At 40.5% G+C, this 25,879-nt stretch overlaps 2 protein-coding genes across 4 annotated transcripts; one reads left to right on the forward strand and one right to left on the reverse strand.

Annotated features, from left to right (window-relative positions):
* Nucleotides 1-656: 656 nt before the first annotated feature.
* fbxl5 (F-box and leucine-rich repeat protein 5) lies at nt 657-19,914 on the reverse strand. 3 transcript variants are annotated; one of them, XM_053321848.1, is made up of 11 exons: nt 7,459-7,562; nt 6,574-6,789; nt 5,539-5,634; nt 5,177-5,372; nt 3,977-4,162; nt 3,726-3,851; nt 2,815-2,969; nt 2,647-2,729; nt 1,749-2,483; nt 1,207-1,355; nt 657-779 (listed from the first exon to the last, which is right to left on the reverse strand). In XM_053321848.1, exons 1-11 carry the CDS (start codon nt 7,540-7,542, stop codon nt 703-705), a joined length of 2,103 nt encoding a protein of 700 aa, XP_053177823.1. In that variant the 5' UTR covers nt 7,543-7,562; the 3' UTR covers nt 657-702. The 3 variants fall into 3 exon arrangements, with proteins under 3 accessions (XP_053177823.1, XP_053177824.1, XP_053177822.1); XM_053321849.1 differs by lacking the exons at nt 657-779; nt 7,459-7,562 and adding an exon at nt 19,776-19,914 and having other exon boundaries at nt 786-1,355; XM_053321847.1 differs by lacking the exon at nt 657-779 and having other exon boundaries at nt 786-1,355.
* Nucleotides 9,662-25,438, forward strand: nek1 (NIMA-related kinase 1). Its single transcript, XM_053322346.1, is given in 35 exon segments — nt 9,662-9,931; nt 10,078-10,226; nt 10,327-10,423; nt 10,551-10,648; nt 10,911-10,994; nt 11,098-11,165; nt 11,252-11,338; nt 11,919-11,973; nt 12,171-12,396; nt 13,869-14,080; nt 14,324-14,389; nt 14,731-14,790; nt 14,876-14,923; nt 15,006-15,086; nt 15,222-15,418; nt 15,499-15,618; nt 15,710-15,812; nt 17,134-17,223; nt 17,802-17,885; nt 17,970-18,047; nt 18,367-18,462; nt 18,579-18,791; nt 18,874-18,927; nt 19,028-19,268; nt 19,512-19,637; nt 19,737-19,913; nt 20,553-20,753; nt 20,847-20,952; nt 21,162-21,238; nt 21,328-21,545; nt 22,213-22,370; nt 22,623-23,005; nt 23,214-23,347; nt 23,437-23,569; nt 24,581-25,438. Coding segments are annotated over 34 exon segments (4,302 nt in total). The 5' UTR covers nt 9,662-9,931; nt 10,078-10,109; the 3' UTR covers nt 24,595-25,438.
* Nucleotides 25,439-25,879: the final 441 nt, after the last annotated feature.

Consider the following 25,879-nt stretch of genomic DNA (forward strand, 5'->3'; position numbering starts at 1 on the left):
TGTACCAATTCCTATGTCTGTACATCCCATTCAGTTTAATGGTTGCTCTGCCAGTAATGACTGAATGGTAACAATCATGCCTGTGGGGGCCAGTACATCCTGTGTATAGAAAGACTACAATACTGCATGTAGATCATTCTGAACCTTAACCGTCAATAACATGACAGCTGTCCAAAACTGTCAGCGTCAATCTAAAGGGAGGCGTCCGTACAATTCTATTTCATTTTCCACCTCACTATCCAATAAACAAAAAGCTTGTAAAAGATGATAAAGTAAAATTTTATCAATTTGATGCTACCGTCAGGTCTACACTACGCTGATTATAAATGAGTCAGCTAAACACATCAGTGGGGGAAGCAGACTTATGTAAATCAGTATAGTTATAGTGAAAAAGTAACATGGTTTAACTACAGAAAACACTAAATACTTGGTGTTCATGTTTCTTTAGATTTTTACTTCTTCAAAATCAGAAAAGGAACCCAAATGTACATTTGCAGACACTTCAAATCCATCATTACCCCTTAATCTTTTCCTTTTCTAAAAGGATTACTTCCATTAAATACAGATGGAAATGGAAATAACAGGAGCAAAATTACAGTTTCATCCAGAAACATTTAAGTGACACAAAATACAGCAAATGGTATTTCCAGGATAAAGTGCAATAAAAGGAGACGTGACAATAGAGAGTGGTGCATGGTGGGATCACTCTCCAGAGCGACAGCAGGCCCTGAAGCCACACTGCAGGTTCTGACATCCACTGGCTGTGTCCGCATGAGGACCTGGAAAGAAACACCACCACACAGTGGTCATCTGTTGAACTGCATGCAACAGGAAAGTGCAAATCCACAAACTAAACAATTTAAAAAAAGAATTATGATACATTAGATAATGTCATTATTAGAAACTACCTTTAAATAAATCAGTAGACAGTAAAGGTATCACACTGGCTACTATAATGCCTACTTACCTTCCACCTCAGCAGCATCGGTTACTTACACTAGGACACATGCTATGTGGGTGGTTAGTAATGTTTGTTACAGTTGCCACTTATTGCAACATGTTTGCTCACAAATCATTTACATTCACCGTGACAAGTTATACATAATACTGTTTGCCAAATGCTCAGCTAGACAAGAGTGTGAGTATGTATAATTCTGTGTTTCAGAGAAAATAGGAGCCCCTTGTGTTTCCACATGTGAATGTTACCGTTGATGTTGTCGCAGTAATAGAAGTGCTCATCATTGAGGGAAGGACAGGCTGACACCAGCTCCTGCAGCCCCACCTCAGTGATGAACAGGCAGCCAGACAAGTTGAGATGCTCCAGGGCAGGAAGTCCTCCACGCTGAGAAAGAGCCCTGAAACACAGACACCAATGCTGATGACACCTCTTAATATGATGAAAGGTAAAACTACTGACTATGATGTATAACAAACAACATTGAAAAGGTAATAACTGTCTACATGAGAAAGGTTGCAGGGAGGAGTTTACCAAAGTAGGTGTTAGAGTGCTGGTATAAACAAGTTACATCATCCTGTGTATTCAGCTAGCACTGTAAATGACACTACTCACCACTTAATGTTTAGACATTTTATCAATGCAACCTGACAAAATGTTATCTTTCACCAGATAACGATTAAGATACTAACCTCTCAAATAAATCTAGGTTAATCAGGGAAATCATGCTGTTATAACTATAAAAGTAATGTTAGTTTAGTTAGTTAGAATCAAACCAATAAGTTATCTTTACCTTAAGCCCAAATCTGTGACTTGATAACATCCAGAGAGACTGAGAAGTCTCAAGGAGCGTTTTGCCTCTGTCTGGTCAGTCCTGTTTTGGCGCTCCCGACACTGCAGCCCCCCAAATGAGGAGCATTTAGTCCGAAATTCTGCAGTGTTGCTTCTGGTAGTGCCTGACTCACACTGAGGCCCATTAATAGTCCTGAGGGCCATGTCATTAGTGCAGCAGGTGGAGTGACCACAAAACATTTCCCCAGACATGGCATACTGCTGATGCAAAAAGGAGACGTTTGAGCCAGTCCTGTGCCCGCGCCTCCTACTCCTCCTGCAACAGCATGAGCTTCCCACAAGCTGTGTCCCTACAAAGCTTTCTGCTTCAGGAAGAGACAACCCGCTGCGGCGGGTCCATTCTGCAGCATCTTCAATATCAACAAGGTCTGAGGGGTCCAGAACCCACACTCGAGTGGGGGTGCCGGCAGCACCCCAACGGCCTGTCCCTTGCTTGAAAATGATGGCCTGGCGCTTCCGCCCTCTTGGGTGTAAGTTTCTCTCATCCATGAGTGTGATGGGTATTGGGGAACTTTTAAGAAGCTTGGCTCGTCGGTCTGAGCGTTTTTCAAAGCAAGTGGAAGAGGAAAGGTCACCCAGCCCAACAGACAGTTTCTTCAGGGTGTGATCCGTAATCTTCTCACACCCAGACAGATCCAGGTGCTCCAGAGAGAGACATGCTCCAAGAGATGACCAGCTGGAAGACAAAGGACAGCAAGAGCATAGTGATGAGTACTGAGTGAACCAGGATTGGCACAGAACTCAGCAACCTAATCGTAATCCACTTTGTGGACCCACTACATACATTTTGGATGTGCATAATCAGAAATAACTTTCCACTAGTCACTTTTACTAGTTACCTGTCAAATGCAGAATCTGTAACATCAGTCTGAGTCAGGTCCATATGAGTAATATTGGGGCAGAGACTGAGGATTTGGCGCACCTGAGAAGTGGACAAAAGTATAGTCAACATTCTTCTTCTTTCTTTTCTGATTACAGTGTTAAAACAGAAATTTTGCACTGCTTACCATTTTACTAGAGACTGTAGAACTGTACGCCAGAACAACGGACTTGACAGATGGACCCACAGCTGGCAGAAGGTTCTGGATGATCCCATTCAGCAGCCTCTTCTCCCGTTGAGCAGTGTTAATTGCCAGAGAGCCCTCTGTGTGGCCCGACACATCTAATATGAACAAGAGCAAAGATGACATAATTTACTCTGTCCGTCACTTTTAAAGTATATTAAACTAAAAACAAACACATTTAGTTTTCAAATCACACTATGCCTTTGTTATTTTATATCAACAAGATATTATTAACTCCATGGTCAAAAACACTCATATTAGAAATGTTAAAATCAGCCACCATGTTTTTTTTAACTCTGTGTTAATAAAGATTCATGTTTGTAGACTTTTTAGGTGCCTTATCCAGACATGATTTTCATTTCATTTTAGCTGCTTAAGCAGTGGTCATTGTGAATGTAAGAGCACAAGCTGGTGAATCAATCACTTTCCAAATGCAGGATGAATGGGTTTAAAACTAGCAATAGCACATTCCCAAATATACCTTTTATTCAGTTCTGTTTCCTCAAAATTGAACAGGCCTGGTGGGCCATCAGGCCAACAAGAACTCCCTACAGGCCAAAGATATATTTTTAAATGCCAAAAATAACAAGGTTGGCCAGCTATTCACATTTTAGTGTTAGCCTCAGCCACTACTGGAAAAAAAAAAGTGTGGCTGCTGAGTCTCCCCCGAGTTTTTGAGAAACTCAACAGCTGCTGCCACCTCCATCCCAAAGCAGTCCACTTAGGGGAAACACTGTAGCATGTTTATGATTGACCATGACATACTACAAGTACTACATAAACATTAGTTGTACACAGAAATACAGTTTTTGTCACTAAATTGTGTGCGCACATCACTGAAGACAAAACCTTACCAGACTCATCAACATCAGCATCCTCATCCCATTCCTGGTAGGCCCGGCCCTCATTCTGCCGACTCTTCACCCAATCGTCATCCGGCTCTTGGTTCAGATCCCCAGGTGGGCCATTATAATAATCACCTACATTAGAGACATAAACATTTAATTAGCACAATACAAAGCAGTTGTTCTATAAAAGAGATTCTCAGTTGTGAGCAAAGTTTCATTTTACTCTTCAGGGAAATGATCAGCTATCACTAGCCTACCTCTGGCCCAGTGCACAGGGTATAGGTGCCTCCAAAGAGAGCCGGTCTTAGCCAGCTCTGACCAAGAGGTGCACACTTGACTACAGCGACACAGATCTTCAGGGCTCAAATAATGGAAGAGCCTCAGCATGATTTCTGTAGGAAGCTGGGAGATGTGAGTTGAACAGTTTCCATTCTGTTCCAGTTCTGAGGAAAAAGACAAAAACAGCTTTGGTGGTTACTGACTCAAGTGCTCATAATTTGAAAAGCACCTCTTAAAAAGCTGTCCGCTGTCCAAAACAATCTACCCTTTCATTAAACTAATGACATAAGTGCTTAATTAAACATTGCATTTTCAGTTATACGTTTGTGTTGTTTATGTTTACAGCTTCCGTGTTTGGGTATGATTGAGAGTTGTACTTAAGGAGGTCAAGGTTAATCGGCTTGAGGTATTGCACTATGCCCCGTTTGTTTATGACCAATTATTGTGTTGACAATTCATTGAACAGTTTGTTCTGCTTCATGTAAAAGGCAACAATGGACAATACTCAGCTTTATGATAAAACTAAACTCTTGATAAGAGACAAACTGGGCATTTTCTTGGACACGAACTTCACTACTAAATCTCACAGTAGGATCCCCTCAGTGGCTTTTTAAATAAATCAAATGGTACAAGTCCAGCAAGTCTTAGGAAATACTGAGCTGCCAATGTTTTCATTTTTAATCAACTTTTTGCAGTTGTTTGTTTTGTTTATGAAATAAGAAAAACATTAGAAATGCCCATCATAATAAAAACAAGATTATGTTTATTTGAAGCCAAGTGTTTATTTAGACCGATCCCAGTTAAAGAGGAATTCTGGGATTTTTCAACCTATACTCTATTTTCCCATGATTTGGGGTTTAAGTGATTAATGAGGACAACAATTTTTGGAACTGGTTCAGTACTGAGGGAGATCGCTTCAGCCGGCAGTGGTGAAATGAATTGCAATGTAATACTCGGGCAATTGTGCCGATCAAAGCATGTACACTAAAATTGTCTTTTGACACTGACAGGCTCAGATTGTTAAGTGTCTGAAAATGAAAATAACTAAATAACTTGATCTTAATCTATATTTAACTCAACTTCACACAGTAGTGGTAATGAGCACTGGAGATGCTGCTCGACTAAAGGATAGCATGTAGACATAAACAGTGTTGACATTTGTGAATACATTCACTAACCATAATCTGTCTTCTCATGATCAGCATATTTAAAGGCTTTTTGCAGCTCCTCTGCCTGGCTCCACAACCGGAATCCTTTCAGCACCTCTGCGGCACAGTCCCATTGCTGTTGGCTGCAGTGTTGTGCTATCACCTGTTTCTTGATGTCCTTGAGCTCCTCGTAGGTGAAGTACTGCATAAGCATAGGCTGAAACACCTGCAACGCATCTCTTTAGTTTATAAAACAATCTGCAACAGTGCAATTCACTGGGGTATGAACAAATGAGTCTTCATGAACACAACTTTGTCTTCAAAATTCTTTGGGAAATCCTTCAGTTAAAAGACATCTATATTAAAAACAAAAAGACATGAACATCTTATACCTCTTCCTCTTCTTTCATGTGGGGCAAAAAGTCCTGTGTGAAAGCTTCCAGTCTCTCCTTCAGCTGCTGGGCATAGTTAAGCTGCTCATATTCACTCTGAGAAAAGAAAAAAAAAACACACACAACAATTATTAATTTATGGAAACATTTATGATGCCATCTGCAACATCTACCAGCTCAGTTTTTTTTTATCATAACTTAATGATAAAATGTGTTTTTTATACAGTAGCTAGATTAGTAGACAGGCAATAATAACTCACAACCATTTCTGACAACCTATTTTGAACAACCTCTTTATAAACTAAGGAAAATTCAAAATAAACTAGACTTTTTTTTTATCTCATAAAAGTATTATTTATCTCAGTAGAAACATCTTTCCCTAAGGACAGTGTCCAGGATCTTAATCCAAAGCAACAGAATGTTCTTCACTGTTTTACAAACTGACTGGGGCAAGGAGCGGAAGTTAAGATTTACACAATTGCATCATTCTGGAAAGCCCAGTTTTGGTGTGCCCATGGCTTCAGAGAGAACAATGACTCTTGTCTCTTGTTAAGCAGATCACAAAAACAATCCTGCCTTGATTATATAAATCATTCCATTCCTTTCTGTGTCTGGTCATTTTCCCAGGAAACAAAATCTCAGGTTGTACAGTTGTGACTCATGATGAAAACTGATGTTGCAAAATGTCAAATGGCTTATATATGACATTTAAAAGAGATAAGTTATAATTGTATCATGTTTAGAATCAGCATCTATTCATGGAAAATAACATGTCTGATGTTTATGGTTTCTGTACTGATTTTTGTGTGGCTAACACAACAACAGTTATAATAATAACAGTTATCCTAATGACATGGTGTTACCACACCACTGGTCATCGAGGACCAGCTGAGCTCTGCATAACTAATGTATGACTTCCCTATAAGTACAGCCTAGCATTTCTTTGCCTGTGCCATCTTAACTGTTGTTAAAAAAATAGAGTAAGAGCCACAGCATGACAGTAAATTATTATTTTAAACACCTATGAATATTTACCTTAACGTTGTGCAGCCCCTTTTCAAAGAGGGACAGCATCTCCGAGAGCTTGTTGTCAGAGTGCACATTGTACACAGTGCAGCAGCGCTGTTGCAACAGACCAATAATGTACTCATTCTCAATTTGTTCATGCATCTTAAACTCCTTGAAGGTGGCGCACAGTGACTGAAGAAATGAGCGGAAATCATTGTTGTTGGAGAAGTTGGTTTTAGACAGCTGTGAAAAACAAAGAGAAACTTTGAATCATGTGCTACCAAATATAGCAATGTTATCATACTGAAATCCATGTGAAAAGTAACATTAGGGTCAAAATAGTTGTACGTGACCCAACACAACAGCTGCCTCATCATGACACAGGGTTGACACAGGGTTGAAACAGTGTAACTCAGCTTACGTGAGTGTATAACCGTTAGCTTGTGACACAAAATGGACTTATCTGACACGTACCGTTAGCCCTAATTAGCATTATTTCCACAGACAGTCTGAAACTGCTCTAATGTTATTCCCAGTTTGTCGTGTGGGGAGGCATTAGAAACGGAGTGGTGATACTTAAATCTTGTTGCATAACAAGCTATCTTGCAAGTAAGTTAAGCTAGCTAAACCAGTTAGCAAGCCTTGGCTGGGCGGAGGACTGACCAACCAAATACGTGCTTCAAAGTGCTGACAAAGTACATGGTTCAATGTAAAGCTAACATTCAAAACCACGGAGCTAACACACGACCCCAATGTAGCCTCGAGACAAACATCCGATAGTCAACACTGGGTGCTGTATGTGGAGCAAGTTAGCTAGCGTGCTAGCTGGCGTTCTCTCGTCATTTGGGCAAAAGCCGTCAGGTATTTCTTTATAAAACTCTAAAATGATGACCGACATTAAATCATACACACCTTCTCGCAATATAGGCCCACTAACTGTTTCATTCGCCAGTGTGGGCCAGTAAAAACATCCACCTCGTCAGGAAAGGGAGCCATCTTCACACACTGAACCTCGGTGCGTCATCTGCGCAGCGATACAATCACACAGGAAGGCGTGCGCCCAGTGACTACAAATGACGTAGCATCACACGGGCCAACAACGCTCAGTGATCAGTGTTTAAATAAACGTTTTCATATGTTTTACTGTAACTCCAGTGAATATCCTTTCTCAGATCAGCAGGTGTGATTTTAGAGGCTATTGAATACGTTTTGAAAACTGGGAATAAAAGTTACGTAATAGTTTTTGTGAGGATGAATATAAAAATAGCCTACTGAAATGTTTTTCCCACAACAAAAAGTTAAATTATCTAGTTAAAATCCTGCTGGACAATAAATGTATCCAACTTCACTGTAAAGTCCATTCTCAGTGTTTGTGCACTGAAGGGTTCAAGTTTCTACATCACGCTTGTATAAGTTGACTACTGGACCAGGGTTGTCTCCAAACTATTTGTCATGTCAAAACTCCTGCTCTTAGGTCCCCCTCCTTAAAATCTGACTTTCAATGAACACAAAACTCTGCACATGCATCATGCTGTACAGTAAAGCTCAAATATAAAAAAAACAAAAAAACATGTTTGAGTGGAGGGGGACATTACATGTTTAATAGGTTAAGTGCAAAATCTAGACATATTAATCTAGATCTAAAATATTCCAATATATATATATAAATATAAAATAAATATAAATATTCTAAACACTCCTCACATCTTTGCAATATTTGTATCCTATTTACAGTCCATAGAATAGTCATACCTTGTCTCCTAGGTTGTTGTATTGTTATTCTGTGTCTGTGACAAGTAGTAGGCTACATTGAGAGCCTATAAAGATGATTCTCATTCTGATACTTTTTTGCTGTATTATATATACTGTATTTACAGTATCTATTATTATTGTGATTGTGAAATCTAGGTGTTGTCTTGGATTCAGAAATGTTACCACACATTTCCAAAGTCAAATCCATCTTGTCTCAGTCAGATGCTGAAAAACTGGATCATGCATTCAGCTCCCGCTCATCTAAAACGTTGCAGCCAGAGTTGTCACTGTGGCATGAAAAACTGAAAATATTACTCCTAAACAGACTTGACTTTAAAATGCGGCTTTCTGTTTACAGATCACTTAATGGTCCAGCTCAAATCCATCTCTGACTTACTCACTATCCCTCCAGAACCTCCAGACCACCAGACACTGTTCTCCTAAATGCACATTGATCAGTAGTAATCTGATCAAGGTGCATTCAGTCATTATGGGCCCACTCTGATGATATGAGATTTACAACAATTGTGTTATCTCATAAAAGCAAGCTTAAGACCCACCTGTTCTCTCAGGCCTATGGCTAGCTGTCTCTTTCTGTCTGACTCTCTCTCTCTCTCTCTCTCTCTCTCTCTCTTCCTGTCTTTGGGTGTGTGTGAATGGGTGTGTTGCACAGGCATAGACTATGACTGGGTATGTTTGTGTGGGCAGGCAGGGGATGAATTATTTTTTTTATGCATATACTGTATGCATTTAAAGATGTATAAATCATTTAATTTAGCTTTTTTCTTATTCATATATGTTGTGCATTGAGATTACTCTATATGAAATGGGCTATACAAATACATTATTTATCTTTGATTGGATACAAAAAGTGCTATATTTGTGAAACCTATGCTAAAGTTATGTTATAATTTAGCAAAATGCTCCTCATTTTATCGTATGCAGACAGCAGAGCCCTCCTGTTATTTACCACTTAAATAGGCCATTTCATTTTTTATCATACACTTTATTCTCTTAAAACGATTTTTTTCCCCCTTTAATGTATTATTATCGTATTCTTGAAACTGACTTGTTTTCCCCTCAGCGTGGCCCTAATACTCCATCGTACAAGTTAAGTAAAATCAGGACATTTCAAAGTTTATAGGCGAAATAGTACCATACGGCTTCTGGTTGCTATGGAAAACGTCCACAGCAACAGCCTTTTTGGGGGTGGAGACTAGCGCCGCCAAACACTGCGAAAGATGACGGACGGCTGTATGAACCAATGCACTGTCGCCAAATATGACAGCGACCAATAAGAATGCAGGGAATTGTGGCTGGCGTTAGATAGAGGGCGCAAGGGTAGCAGCAGACACTAGACCCTCTGTGAGACAGCACCGCAAAAGACTAGCTAATGGTAAGCCAAGTATCGGCTAAATGACCGTGTTTACATGCTGTTATATAAAGAGTAAGATTAATTACATGATTAATGGGTAAATAATGTATCTATGTTGTCCTACTGTAGTCTAGCTACAATGTAACGGTAACATTAGCTGTCTTGCTATCGTCTGTGTTGTGTCTCAGCATCTCAGCCCGTCTAGGAGCAGCTCCTTTTTCTGTCTGGCAGCAACCCCTTGATGGAGCTGACGTTACTGTATGTTCACGGGATCACACACAGTCCAAATAATTGAAATGAACAGTGTGTTAAATTACGTTTTTTGCAATCTCTTAAATAGTTGTTATCAACGCCTGATGATCTCGACCATAGCTTTACAGCGTGTTTCTTTCGTCTGTCTGCAGAACCAGCATGAGGTGGCAGTCAATCCGCTAACATGGAAAAGTACGAAAAGGTGAAGAAAATAGGGGAAGGTTCATTTGGAAAAGCCATCCTTGTGAAATCCAAACAGGATGGGCACCAATACGTCATCAAGGAGATTGGCATATCTGGAGTAAGCACCCTGATGATAATATTCCACAATTTCAGTGTTGATATAAACTCCTCTTTACTACCTCGTTCTTCCACATGATCTGTCCCTCTCACTTTGACAGATGTCAAGTAAAGAGAGGCAGGAATCTCGGAAAGAAGTTGCTGTTCTTGCCAACATGAGTCATCCCAACATTGTGCAGTATAAAGAATCTTTTGAAGGTATATATGATGCAAGATCTCACCCGTAACCTCAAAGAATCACACAGGTCATCTGCTAAAATGATATCCTGATGGAGACACGCGTTGACATGCATGTTCATTATGCTGTTTAAAAAAATCTTTTCAGAGGGGGGATGCCTGTATATTGTGATGGATTACTGTGAGGGTGGAGACCTCTTCAAGACGATCAACTCTCAGAAAGGAGTACTGTTCTCAGAAGAGCAAGTAAGCTACTAACTCATAATGACAATCAATATTTAGTATAAGTCTGATGCCTGTTAATCTTTACATGTTGATAGCATTGATCATACAACACTTGCTATTCTACTTTGCTGTACCCTTATTTTGAATGTATTTAGAGTATTTATTCAAATTATTTTTATTTTATATGTCATTTCCTTAGTCCTATGAATTGTACATACAAATGATATGTATAGTGCAAGTTGATACTATTAAGTGTGGCTTGACATTCACTTGCTTTTCTTAGATCCTGGATTGGTTTGTGCAGATTTGCCTTGCACTAAAGCACGTCCATGACAGAAAAATCCTCCACAGAGACATCAAATCACAGGTATTGCTTCATGCACCACATGATCTTGCCTCAGTGGTAATTTTTATTTGTATTTTATTGCCTCATGATAATGACATTACATGTCCTTTTGATGTCTGCATAGAACATATTTTTGACCAAAGATGGGACTGTACAGCTTGGGGACTTTGGAATCGCAAGGGTGCTGAACAGGTGTGTAAAAATCTTTAGATCTCTACAAAGCCAAGATTTAAATGGAAATGGTAAAGCATAATACATTCTGCTCTTCTCATTTCCAGCACTGTAGAACTGGCAAGAACATGCATAGGAACGCCATATTACCTTTCACCAGAGATCTGTGAAAATAAACCATACAACAACAAAAGGTACTGACTTGATGCTCTTGAACAACACGTTGTGTTTGTCTTATTTGTGGTCTAAGTGAGCATTTAATAGTTATCCGGTGGAAAAGTTCTCTCCCCACTGAGCTGACTGTGAGCCATGCAGGATTAGGTGGTGGCTTCTAGGAGATGCCAAGGTATCATGTCTCCTCTTTATTGAGTGAACCTGCATGTGTTTATCTACAACAGGAAGCTGCTGTAGTATTGATTTCCTCTTTAACTATTTTAAGTATGCATGTAACCTAATCCACTTTAGTTGATTTAATGAACTAAATTAAGCAGAATCTCAGAGATACCATGGTAAATAAATGTAGGATTTTATTGCTCAATTACTGATATATAGTCTGATATATTGTGTTATAAAATGCATTGGAGCGTCAATAAACTAAAACCTCTCAATTGCAATGTTCAATTTATAGCAATAAAATCTGTTTTTTTTCTCCAGCTTGCAAGTGACTGTTGATACTTGTATTGAATAAATGTAAACCTACCCTCTGAACTGATCCCAGCCTATGTATTTGTATGCTCTCTCCTCTGACTTTCCCTACTTTCCCTCCCTCTGCAGTGATATTTGGGCCTTAGGCTGTGTCCTTTATGAAATGTGCACTCTTAAGCATGCAGTAAGTATTCTGTGTGTTTGAAGTGTTTACTAATTCATGAAAATTTAATGTATCTTACACAGCATTGCAATGCTTTCTCGCATATTGATTTTAGATGTTTTCCTTGTATAGCTAGTGGCTGACAAACAATTATGGGTCACCTTCCCTCTCTTTTTCTGCAGTGGTTGTAACCGTGTCCTAAATGTGTTTCCTCTCAGTTTGAGGCTGGCAATATGAAGAACCTAGTTCTGAAGATCATCCGTGGCTCATACCCTCCAGTGTCTGTTCACTACTCCCAAGACCTGCGTTTTCTCTTGGCACAGCTGTTTAAGCGCAATCCCAGAGAGAGACCGTCAGTCAGCAGCGTACTGGACAAACCCTTCCTCTCCTGTAGGATACAGAGGTTCCTCTCGCCACAGGTGGAGAGCACAGTTAGTTGTCTTAGTCACAGTCTGAATTTACATCAAGCAGACTTTGTTCATTTACAAAACATTTATTCTCTACTCATTGCAGATCATTGCTCAGGAATTTCGCCATGCTTTTATTCACAAGCAGCCTAAAGTGGGTGTGGTGCAGGGTTCACCAGGTAAGCAAAGTCTGAGTTTGAAATATGTGTAGGTGACTTAACACTTATGTGTAATTATGACATATGTGCTTTTGAGTTTTTTCATACATTTTATACATTGGCAATTAAAATTCATATTATCACACCTAAAAAATGACACGGAAAAATGCAAGCATGTTGAAACATTAACAAATACAATTTCTGAATGTTTTGACAGAGAGCTTTGCATCAAATTGCTTGTTTTTACTCTGCTGTTGATTCAGTTTATTTGATGATGTATCATTATAATTTTATCATAAGGCTTAGAGGCAAAGAAATGATCAGACACTGAAGTTGTTTCAAAATGAACCACTGTTGGTAGTTTTACATGTTAACTTTATTACTGAGCTCACAATCAGTGTCCTATGAGGATTCCTGCGTGATTTAGCAAATCTAGCATTGATAGACAGATATTTATATTTGCATTACATACATGGAAATTGAATTGAAACACTGGAACAGAAAATATGACTCGTACACTCTTTCTCTTGTCGCAGCCAGTAAAATATTATTCATGTTGTTTTTGTTGCCTAGTGTGCACAGATCAGAGGTCTGATTTGACAATATCTTGTATAACGCTTCTTTTATTGCTTGATGATATGTTGGACTGCACCCATGTGGTTCAGAGGTTGAAACACCATTTTGTGCATTCCTCCTCCTCCAATCTGCTTTGCTATAATTTGATCTTTTACTTACTTTGGAAAATTCTGGTCACCACCCAACTAATTGGGTTGCTTCTAAAAGTAACAATGAGTGGAACACTTGCAAACAGCATATTCGGTTTTTCTAAAAAATATATATGATGTAAAACTCTAAAAATGTTACTTACTAGTAATTTATTAAAAGTACTTTGTTGTAAACTAAAATATCATATAATATTCTAAATGGTGAAATGAGTGATTTAGTGAACAATGCTTTGGTCTGATTATGATCACTCCTTAATTGATGTATTTTTTTTATATATCTATTACGTAGATTTAATTTGTTTTTGTTTTTTTTAAAGTGAGTTGTCTTTTTATATACTACCACGAGGAGTCACCAAATCAGAATTTTTAAAATCATAGACATGGATGACAGTTATCTTATATAACATAATGTCTTTCCGAATGAATCAGACTATATGGCCTGAGTACAGTTACAAAATCAGGTCAAAATCATCAATATTTGATTGGATTTTGTTAAAGTGGCTGTGGCATAACAAACATGACATCTTTATTAAGCTGTAGAGAGATTTGAAGCTGTAGATGACTGCTGCTGGCCTCCACCCACACATCCCTAACCTGCGTGGTTAGATCAGGAGGTGGACAATGAGGGAGAAATGAATAAATTACAACACATTCTTTCTTTTTCCTTTTCCCCCTTGTGTGACCAGCCAAGCGTCCTGCCCCTGGCTCCATACCACTCGCTCCTGCCCAGAAGATAACAAAACCAGCCACCAAATATGGAGTGCCTTTAACTGTGAGGAAGGTGTCAGATGCAGCCAAAAAGCCCGCAGAGAGGAAACCAGCCATCAAACATAAACCGGTTAGTAGTAGGCTGTTGCTGAGTCACCTGTTTTTCAGTCTGGGTGCCACAGAGCTCTATTTGATGATGAGCTCCTTGTCTGGTATGTCATAGGCCTCTCCCATCTGTGTGTGTGTGTGTGTGTGTGTGTGTGTGTGTGTGTGTGTGTGTGTGTGTGTGCGTGTGTCTGTGTGTTTGCGTGTGTGTGCTTTTACATCATAATTTGTTGGCAACCTCTGAACCCCAGTGTCATATGTTGCTCAGGCCCCTCTCCCAGCAGCCCCCCAGAGAAGAGTGAGTCAAGTGGAGGAAGAGAGGAAAAAAAAAGAGGTACAGCTGAGAGCCCCCACATGACTTCTATTTACAATTAGATCTCCCTACCTTTTTTCTCTTCCCATTTTACTCACACATGAAGGTCCCTTTTCTACCAGCATTTTTACTTTTCCTCCCGCTCATTTTTGATTCTATCGTCACCCGCCTTCCAATCCCGGGCCATTTGGATTGTTCTGCCTGATTTTTTTTTTTTTTTTTATCTTTCTCTTTTTGACCAGCCTTTTCCTTCGTGGCCTACCTGCAACGTGACAGAGCAGTCCTCCTGCCTCTTGCCTCAAAGCGGGTTTTTATTAAGATGTCTTATTTTTATTGAGATGTTTTTTTCCCTTATGCTGCAGGATGGCATCAGGAAGAAAAGGATGGAGCTGATTGAGAAAGAAAGGAAACAGAGAGAGCAGGTGAGCACATTGTTTAAATACCTCTGTATGGTTTGGGATGATTTTTTTATATACTTTCTTTGGTTTTCTGTATCTCCTTTTATAGATGTTCCTGTTGAAAGCAGAGCAAATGAAGAGATATGAAAAAGAAAAGGTGGGTGGTGAATCTGCACATAGCTATTATTCTCACTATACATCATCTAAGACTCAATTAAATTATGAGCCTCTTCTTCCAGATTAATCGAATAAACCAAGCCAGAGAGCAAGGCTGGAAGCATGTCTTGAGCTCTAGTGGAGGTAGTAGCCCAGAGAGAAAGGTACTGAATGTATTTGTCATGCAATTTTACATTTTAAGTATTTCCACATTTTATGATTGGCATTGTTAGAACAAAACAGTACCTCCTTCAGCTCCTCCTTCTGGCTCACAACAAATATTTGTCCTCCAAATTCAGTGTTTTGTAGGTGGAAAGAGGGGTGCAGGTGCTGGCCCTTGTCCTGTCTCAAGCTCCATTCATGGTCCCTCTTCAGCCCTGGTCCCAAGCAAAAGCCCATATGAACACTACCATGCTGCTCTTGACCAAATGTCTAAACCACACTCTAAAGATGTCAGCAGGGAGGGACCCTCAGCAGGAGGAGACAGTTACATGCGGTAAGCCTGGATTTCTTCTTTGTTTGGCTATTTTCTGTGTATTGAAATAATTGTTTTAATGCTGTTTCCTCTGCGCTAAGTGTACCGGCTGCTGCTGGCCCAGTGCTGCCCAATGGCCCTTCTCGGCTCCTTAACTCTGATGCAATCAAGAGAGAGCTACAGAGGCTGCAGCACGTTTCCAAACAAGCCCACATCAGTAGGTCAGTCAGCCAGCCTCGCTTTAATCAGTAAAACAACTCCACATCCTTGATCTGAGTATTCATTAGCATATTCTGTGTTTTTATTTTTTAGGCAGCGTAGTCACATGGGTGGTGAACGGGCCTATCAAGTCGAGGAGTTTTTACAGCGTAAGAGAGAAGCCATGCTCAACAAAGTGCGTGCTGAGGGACAGCTGGTACGTAGTGAGACTTACACTGGGTTTCTAAGGTTAGATTGTTGAGTTGACCCTGTTGAGAAATAGTGAACCTTTTTTCCATTGTAGCAATCTTGACACCTTGCAGACTGGGTATGGTTTAGTATGAACAGAGATGAAAAGTGACACTGATGTATCTCTTTCAAATATTATAATTCTTAAAGCTCCATTAAGCAACATTTCTAACATTAAGACTGAATCTAATGGCCCTGTGTGTTATGAAAGGGCTACTCTTACTGTCAAATCCACCAGGAACCAGTTCATAGCATCAAGGCACTGTTATTTTAGTTTTAGAGTTTTTTGTCCTCATTTTGGTAAAAATAGTCTAAAATCTGGACTCTAGGGTGCTACAGCACTCCAGAAGAAGCTATCAGACAAAGCCTTAACATACTATCATCTTAAAATGTTGTCATACTTAATTAATCCTCTATTGTTAAAGCCTGATTTTAATGATAAATTCCCTAAAAAAAACTTTAACGAGGGAAATAATAGAAAAAATCAGGAACAGCAACCGAAGATGTATCCCTGTTGTGTGTACAGAACAGACCAAGAAAGCAAAGTCACACAAATACAGCATTGACAAACAGGAAGACATAGATTCAATTATAGATGGACTGATAACATACGGTATATGAAGAATCTAATTTGGAGGACGTTGGGCATTTAAGAAGTGAGCCACGTGACCTCCATCACCATGGAGACCTGGCAAGAGGACAGACCACACATACACGCAGGGAAACTCGCATCTCATCTTTCACATACACACAGATGAAGGAGAGACAAGAAGCCACACACACACACACACAAGGGAAAGTGTGGAAAAAAGCTAACAGACACAGCCTGAGGAACCAGAAGCAAATCCTCTGGAAACTAATGGCTGTTTTCATCTTGCTACAGTAGATAGTTCAATTTGTTCACTAGCAAGTTGCTAGTCCTCAGCAGGTTTATTGTGTGGTTTGTTTAAAAAAACTGCCTTCTGGAAACAGCATTGGTAAGATGGGGAAAAAAGGACCATACAGCAGTGTCTAAAACTATCCTAAACTAGGCTAAAAAGCTCCACAGTACTGCAGACTTGGGTCATAACGCTCTGTAGGTTTGTCACTATGAGTGGCCTATTTTTCTTTACATGTGGTTATTTGATTCAGTGTTAATATTAAAAAATAGTTTATTTAATGTCAAGTAATAAAACATGCTGATCAGTGAAGCTCTAAATATCTCCTGGCCCCACCTCGTGACTGTTGTGGCAGTTAGATGTACGGGGGTGGCGTCCTTCTAAAGTGTCCTTAAATTGAACGGTAAACAGGGTACTCGGCAAAACTTGACAGCAGTCTATGGAAGCCGGACTGGTACGATTCGGTGCAGGAGACCCAACAAAGCCAACAAAGAGGAGGAGGTAGGAGCCCAGGCCCTGAACGCCCAGCCTCACACTCCACCCCACTCATAGCACGTCTCGGCTTGGCATCGTCTTACTTCATTTGTCTGCACAGAGCTCCCCGTGACGCACACCCCATAATTCAACCCAGCAGCTCGAAACCCCACTCCTTGCACAATGTTTGGTGTCCCACTGTCCAATGTGAGCTGTTCCACCATTTATTTGCCCTCCCAGTAACGGCTGTTAATATTCACAACAATAAATCCCATAGTATTTTTTTATTGTTTACAGTGTATTTTGTCCCATTTTGAATAACCATGCCATCCTGTTTTTGAGTTGTGTAATAAAGCTTTTTTTTGCTTTGAATGAAATACATAAATGTATACTTTATGTCCTAATGTGTTATTTTTATTCTGGCTGAATGGCTGATTTTATCATGTACAGGTGCTAACATCATTATATGTCCTAAGTAAAATGTTTTTTTTTGGTATGCTAATATTTTTCTATAATTTAGGTCGCAAATATCAAAGCTGTACCCTGCTCTGTGTGGAGGCGTGTTCATCATACCGTCTTTTTAACATTTCTGTATTTGTTCTCAGGAGTACTTGGCAAGACTGAGGCAGATCCGCTTGCAGAACTTCAATGAGCGTCAGCAGATCAAAGCCCGACTCAGAGGAGAGAAGGTAGTGTCTTCAAACTCGTAGAATCTGAGCGCAGCCTGCATGAAAGTGTTTTCATCTCCTGGCTATTGTCGATGTCTGTTTCAGTATGACAGTGATGGCTCTGACAGCCAGGAGTCCAGCGAGGAGGCGGAACTCAGGAGGAAGAAGATAGAGGCATTAAAAGTGAGTCTACCTCTTTTAAGGTACACGTTTGGAATACTAACATTACTCCAAACATTGGTACAAGGATGAAAATGAAAAGAGGCGACATGTATTCTTGGTTGGTTTGTTGGGATTGAAGTCTTCGAAGTGAGCTCTGCAATGCTGCAATCAATCCTACAATTATCTGGCAACCACTGTAGAGAAAATAAAACGGCTGCAGACAAAGTGTGAGACAGGAATAAAAATGGCCAGAAATTAGATTACATTACAGAGAGGGTCACCTTTTTGTAAGCAAAATACTCATTCTTCTTTGTTTTGTGTGTATTAATGCACCTGTCAGGCCCAAGCAAATGCGCGTGCTGCTGTACTGAAAGAGCAGCTGGAGAAGAAGAGGAGAGAAGCACAGGACAGAGAAAAGAGAGCTTGGGAGGATCATGTAAGTATTTTCATCCTGTGTTTCTCCCTAAAATTCCTTAGTCAATACAATCACTTGTCCTTACTGGTGCATTAGTTGAAGTATAGTCTAATCTTGCGTATTGTGTATTGTCAAAGCTTGCAGCTCGGGGGGTGAAGGTTGGCATAGCAGCAGGAAACATAGCAGTGGCGGCAGCAGCAGCAGTAGCAGTATCAACTACCTCTGACAGTCCTCTTCCACAGCCCAGTCCCTCTCAGCCAGACCCAGCTGCCAAAGCTCCGGCCCTGCCTGTACCTGAACCCTCCACCCCTGCTATATCCATGACTGCTGCCCTGAAGAATGTTGGAGCAGTCAGTATACATGCCACATCCTATATCACAGTGTCGTTTTAGAATGCATCCCTTACCTATATTTTCAATTTGCATTTGACAGATTTCTTCACTAAAAGAGAACTTGCCAGAGCCAGAGACTGCTGTCGGCATCCAGGTCAGTTTATGAGTTTATCATCAAATCAAAGCAAGGATTCTCAATCTTCCCCGATTCAATATTAAGAAGATAACACTACTTAATGCTCTTTGTGTGTCAGTGTGAGAAAAAGCAGATTCTGCGCAGACTTAACCAGAACCTAAAAGCCCAGAGTCCAGTGGAGGAGGCGGAGGAGATATATCCACCCACTGCAGAACCAAGTCCTGCTCCCCAGCAGACCCAGTCTGACACAGAGAAACGACCTTCTTCCAACGGAGACCGGAAGAAGTGGGATGCAGCAGAACTGCCTGTACTTCCTGTGGCACAGCAAACACTAGAGGAAACTTGTGCGACCATAACTAGTGAGTTGATGTCTTATGTGAGGGTTGATTTAATAGAGTATATGAGTATATCAATATTTTTTGCTGTACACTGACAAAGTGTATTAGCTGCTACAGTGGTCTCCAAAGTGCGTTTTTTATTTGTGTTTTTTGGTTAAAATTATGAGAACTATAGCTTACCTTTTTATATAATGTCAGTCAGACATTAGTGCTTCTGTTTAAATAGTCTTATATGAAAGGTTTCGCATGATGTTTTGTCTCCAGCCATCTCAGTGTCTCCAGAAGAAAGGCCGTCATCTGGTGGAGACAGGAAGAAGTGGGAGGCAGGAGTTCCTCTTGTCCTCTCTGAGGCCCAACAAACTCTAGAGGACACATGCATTAGGACCATTGGTAAGTTACCTTCCCCTTGAGAGAGAACACGTGATAGTTTTATGTGCCCGTTGTGGATTCATTTAAGCCCCATTTTCTCTCATTCTCTCTCTGACTCAGAGCAAACAGTGGGTGAAGTTATACAGATGGGCGTGCTACAGGTCGAAGCTCCGAGGAAGGCGTGGGGAATCAATCCAGACTCTCAGGTACTGAGAGTACTTCAGGAGGCAGAAGTTCAGCCTCTCACCCAGCAGCTGGAGAATGTCAGCATCTGTGAGGAGGAGTTTTCCAGCCCTGGTTAGTCATGTTTTTACTATCCAACCGAAGCTAAGTACAAGCAGTACTCAACAGTACAAACAATTCAAACCTCAAAGCATTATTCAGCTATTTTTAACCTGGATTTTGAGTTTGTTGCACTGTGTGTGTCACTCCTCTCTGCTTTTGGCGGAAGACAGTGTTTTTGTCCGAGGCAAACTCTAGGCGACCACATAAAGGAAGGGGAAATGTTTGGGATTAAAGAGTACACAGTCAATTATGCTCAAAAGTTCACAGAATCAAAAAGGTCATGTACAAATAAAGAAATATACATAATGAATCACTGAATTTTTGTTGATAAAGTTTTGATGTGTCTGTCAAATTGTTTGTCACTGTTTCTTCGGTGAAATATGCTGCTTTCCAGCATCTAATCTTACTAGGTATGACTAAGTGGTAACTCTTGAAAACACTGTTTGTCTCCTAAGCTTAGATGGCCAAGTGTTGTATGAAGTAGAACAGAGCTGGTGGTTTTAAAATGAAATTGGTACTGTATGTATAGAGTTAATTGCTACCTTTTGTTAATTGGTTAAATGTGTACTACTTGTGTGCTGTTTTTAGAGAATGCATGAATGATTGTACTAGCAGTATATTCACTTACCGAGGACCCTATGTTTTCCCCAGATAAGCCTGACCAGACGCTGACAGCTGAGGTGGTGAGGATGCCTGAAGAACTGCCCTCTCAGCCCAGGCCGTCGACTGTGTTTCAGAGTCCAGAGGTTCAGAAGGAGAGTGCAGTTACGACGGACGCCTCAGTTCAGCAAATGTCAGTGGTCAGTGCAGATGAAAGAGTGACACTGCCAACCAACCTTACTGAGACTCAGGGTTAGTATGTCCCTCAACCTCATATTGATATTTTAACTCCTCATTTCAAGAGTATCTACAACACAGTGCAACCTATGGTATCAATTCTTTCAGATCCAGCAGACATGGAGTCAGTGGTTTTGGAAGACAACCTTAAACAGGCTTCCCGTCCACCAACTGGTGTGCAGCAGGCATGGGAGAAGGAAGCCCAACCGCCAATGTGACTATTCATATTCATATTTATAAGCCATTTATATTAGGAAAGACAATTTCCTTTCACATAAAAAGGTGTTACTAATTCTGTTTCTTTCAAAAAATGATCTTACTACTTGACTTGATGAGGTAGAACTTTTTTTTCACGGCTCCAACTAAAGCATAAAATGTTTTTTTCAACAGTTTCTTTAATGCTGAAGTTTATGTCACTTACAGGCCACCAGGGGGCATCACAAGACCAGCAGGCACCAAGGAGGTTGAGAAGAGTGCAGAGAAACCAACAGAATCATCTGGTGAGAATAATGTTTAGTCACTCAAAGCCACTTTATTTTTCAGTGCGATTATTCTATTAGTGAAATACGTTCTTCCCTCACTCTCCCAGGAGTAGCACAGTGCGAGGAGCCCCTGTTTATGAAATTGTGTTCCCCGGCCCACCGACGCGCTGCTGCCCTTGCCATTCTATCAGCCCAGTCCTCCATGGATGAATCATCCTCCTCTCTGGCCTCTCGTTCCCGCTCCGTCTCACCTCTGCGCTCCAAACACCACAACGCCCTCCTCATTGGTCTCTCCACGGGCATGTTTGACGCCAACAATCCTAAGGTGATTACTGGCTGAAGAGGAATAAAAGACAACTTAGAATTTATGACTGGAAGTGACATAGAATAATAAGGAAAGGTCTTATTTTAAACTATAATTACTTAAAGGATCACATGAACATGTGGGATTCATGACATTATTAAATGATACAGCTATCAGGGGAACGGCTGGTGCAGGAGTTGAGGAAACTCACTTGTTCTTGCACCCGGTGTAATGTAGAGGCTCATGTGGTATTTTTAGGTAGGATTTCAGTCTCCTTTATTAATGAGGGAGTCTGGAAAGGAGCCAGAGCCATTAATCACATAGTCTCAACCTGCAGTGGGTCTGATAGGACAGAAAGAGCATCCATCAACCTATATCTTTCATAACCTTCATCAAGGACATTGAGAATTCAGAACTGAGCTCAACATTTTTCATATACTCACAAAGAGCTAAGTAGACCGTGAATGTTGTGGGTGCTTTTGGTTGTTCCTCGCTGATTCCCCACATTTCTTATGTGCCATAATACCAGAGGCAGTTTAATTAGCCTCTCCTTCACCCATATGAGTTTATCCTCAATTATTCTAAGTCACATCATTTTCTGTTTAGTTTCAACAGTGATTCTAATCAAGACTTACCATCCTATGCCCATCTTAACATTCACATAACTGTGTTTATGTTGTACTGTCAGATGCTGCGGACATGCTCTCTTCCAGACCTCAGTCGTATCTTCAGCTCTCAGCAGGACTCTGCTGTGACTGCGGAGGCTAACGTCGCCCCGGACAACAACCTGGAAATAGAGGACCTGGATGAGGCAGCTAAAGATGACGACCAGTCAGAGGCCGAGGAGTAAGACCGACACACTCACAGATGAAATCTCAAAGGCTGTCGTGTGTTTACTGTGTTTGTAATTGCAGGGTTTCATGGTAAAATATAAATAACATGAGCTCATTTGCACAGCCCTAAGAGAGACCTTTAATAGAGACTGATATTTTGCCTTACCCTCATTCTGTCAACCTGTCAGTGACACAACACAGGCTTTGATTTTGCAAAAGAGTTGCTGTCATACTGTGTGTGCTAAGAATATGCCCTGTTTCCTAGTGCATATGAGGATGAAGACCTCCGGGACATCAGAGCCTCCATGGAGAGATTGCTGCAAGAAGAGGGCGACTTAATGAGGAGCCCTCCAGAGGTCGGAGCTGGAGACTTTAATGGGAACCCTCCAGAGGGCGAAGATCAAGAGCTTTTCAACAGGATCGCAGCTGAGATCGAGCAGGAAAACAATCAGATGGCTGTGGACGATGACGACGAGGACGAAGACGAGGAGGAGGAAGAGGGCGAGGAGGAGGAGGAGGAGGATGATGAGGATGAGGAATGCTCTAATGGGAGTCCTGGTGATGAGGAAGCGGGGGAGTTGCTTAGCAATGGTGTGGGAGAAGAGAACCACAGTAATAACAGCCAGCTCAATGAAGAGTGGCATTCAGGTAAGAGGCGGTTTAAATGATTATGATGCAGTTAATATGATTTATTTTAATGCATGGAGAAGAAAGCTTGCAAACACCTTGAGCTTGTAAAAAAAACATGTTTGATTAATATTTCATGACAGGTGATTTCATTACTTTTGCAAACTCACACTCAAATGCAACAGTAGTATATATATATTATGAGAGCTGTAATCCTGCCTCAATCTAGATGGCAGTGGAGAAGAACAGGTGGGAGAGGCCGAGCATCATGACAGCATCTTCAGTCGCCTGGAAGAGCTTCGCTTCAACCTGGAGCAGCAGATGGGCTTTGAGAAGTTTATTGAGGCCTACAATAAAATTAAGGTGTGAAATATTGTTTTTTGAATCTGTCTGAGTGTTGAGGTGGTGCGTGCAACCTCACAGTTAAGTGTTTGTTTTTGTGGGTGTTTCAGGCTATACATGAAGATGAGGATGAGAATATTGACCTGGGCTCCAGCTTGGTCTTGAGCATTTTGGGAACTGAGCACCAGCATCTCTATCCAAACATCCTTCATCTAGTGATGGCAGATGGCGCATACCAAGAAGGTTAGTGACAGTACTCTGATGTTGATTTTATCTTTTTTTTTTATCTCCTGTCTATTTTGTCTCAAATCACACCATCACAGCCACCTCCTCCGCCTCCTTTTTTATTTTATTTAACTCACTTTTCCCCCCAGCACTCCATCCTCCTGAGTTTTGAGGTCACTTGTGAAAACCGCCAACATACAGTACATATGCATCTCTTTTTTTAATTGTCGTGGTCAGAAACTGTGCTGAGTTGTCCCCGTTAGCAACAGTGTCGAATTGTCCTGAGCAATTTTCCCACAGCACAGAACTGGGCAAGAGCAAGAGTGTTTAATCTGATCTCTGATATCTTATCCTCTTTCCTCATGTCACTGTGGCTTTACCAAGTAGTGAAAGGAACGAAGTAGATGTGAAATAAACTCTTAACACTGTCTGACTGTTTCGTCTTGCTCTGTCAGACCAGTGCCACAGCAGATACAAAAAGTATTGGGTTGTCCCCAGTTGAAGGATTGCAGAACTTAAATGTCAAATATCTCCCTCGAGGACCTATCTCAAAATGTGTAAAAGATGTATCTCACGTTCCATCATACAGCAAGAGCACTGGGGTACATATTGAAATATTTTTGAGGCATAAACAAATTATCCATCACGTAAACAAAATCTGGTGTAATTTCAGTGTAAACAGACCACATTGTAAGAGGGCTTGATTTTGACTTTTAGGTCAGTTCTGATGCTCTTGTTTCCCATTAAAAGCTGGGTTACAAGTACTAATCCCATCTATGTTTAGGCATAAGTGCTGTGACTGTTTTATCAAACCTAAAGTATAGTTTTAAGGATGAAATGGTCAAATTTAGGTAGAGATTTGGAATGACAGTCCACTTCAACTACAATGAGATTAAACAATGTGCATTTTGCGTATTCCTGATGTTTTGAGGTCATCTGTCTCTGTTTATAAGGATACATGGTCCAAACAATGAGCTCTGCCTCTGTAATTGCTTAGTCTCAACATGATTCTCTCTCTTTTTCTCGTAGATAATGATGAATAATGTTTCGTGCAGTGGAGCTGCTGGCAGCTATGACAATCTGCTAGCTATCTGATGTCTTCCCATGACGCACATCATCGGCAGAAGGATCTATGCATGAAGTGTCGCAGCCATGCATCTAACAGTGTTTCAGGCACACTTGCATGATGAATAGCTAGTACACTTGAGGCTGCTTTCCATACTTTGACTATCAGCACCTGACACTGTTTCCATGCCGGTGTTCATTCAAAAGTGCATTACCAAGTATGTGTTCTTATTGAAAAAAAAAAAAAAGAAAAAAGTTTAACTTCAAAGTTCTGTTCAACGTTCATGTCAGTGTCTGTAAATGATTGAAAACACGTGTTGTCTCGCTAATTAATAGCATATAAACCCTGTTGTGGTTCACTTAAAACTCCACAGTGGCATTTGATTTTCAGTGGGAAAAGATCTGGTCCTCTCAGGTGCTCTCTTTCTAACTGTCACACCCTCAAACACAGCTTCAGTAGATAAACCAGGTCACCCCAAAAACAAATGTACCACGAGTACTCCTAACCGGTCGAACCTCCTTTTTTCTTACAACTCTTTACACCAAACAGGAAGTGAAATATTATCTAAAACATTTTCCACATTTCTTACTGTTACAGTTAATCCAAAGGGAAGATTTTTGTGAGGCTGCTTTACGTTGCCAAGATACTGTAGCAAGACTGTGGCATTAGAGTGGTGGGTGGGATGCAGTGGGCCAGGTCAGGCTTGTGTTCAATGCAGAGAGTTGCAATTATGATGTAAGCAATGGTACAGATAAGTTAACAATAAGTCATGTTTGATAATAAAATGAAAATTGTAAATCTTTATATGAATAAACACCTTTTTTTTTTTAAACAACCTGAGCATGTATTTTTTTCCATTTCTTTCAACCTTGACTATTATTGATTTATAGTTTAAAGCTTATAATGAAAAGTGATTCGAAAGGTTTAAAAGAAACTCAGTCTTGTTTTTCACAGGTCACTACAGTGCGCTGCCACAGACTATTTTCATCCACAGCCCTTCAATAGACCACTCGCACTTCTGTCAGCTAGCAAGATTTATTAGTAGCCACAATCCCGGAGGAATAATATAACAAGATCCTCCAGTGTTCTAACACCATGTCTGATTTAGTGCAGCAGGAGAAGTGGATGTGTTGAGCATGATCAAGTAATTGACTGTAGTATCCCTCCAATAACCATGCACAAACAAATCTGATCATGTAATATTGCAACCATGACTTTAGTGCTGCAGTAATCATTTACCTCTATTCTGCATTAGTCCAGAG

This window comes from Scomber japonicus, chromosome 7 (assembly GCF_027409825.1).
Source record: "Scomber japonicus isolate fScoJap1 chromosome 7, fScoJap1.pri, whole genome shotgun sequence".
Taxonomy (NCBI): Eukaryota; Metazoa; Chordata; class Actinopteri; order Scombriformes; family Scombridae; genus Scomber; species Scomber japonicus.

Bases quoted from the DNA above. Each gene is read 5' to 3' on its own strand.
- fbxl5 (XM_053321847.1), bottom strand. From the start codon at position 7,542: ATGGCTCCCTTTCCTGACGAGGTGGATGTTTTTACTGGCCCACACTGG. The intron at 3,852-3,976 runs GTAGGCTAGTGA...TCTCTAATGTAG, and splicing joins CCCTGTGCACTGGGCCAGAG to GTGATTATTATAATGGCCCA. The intron at 2,970-3,725 runs GTAAGGTTTTGT...TGTTCATATTAG, and splicing joins TGCTGATGTTGATGAGTCTG to ATGTGTCGGGCCACACAGAG.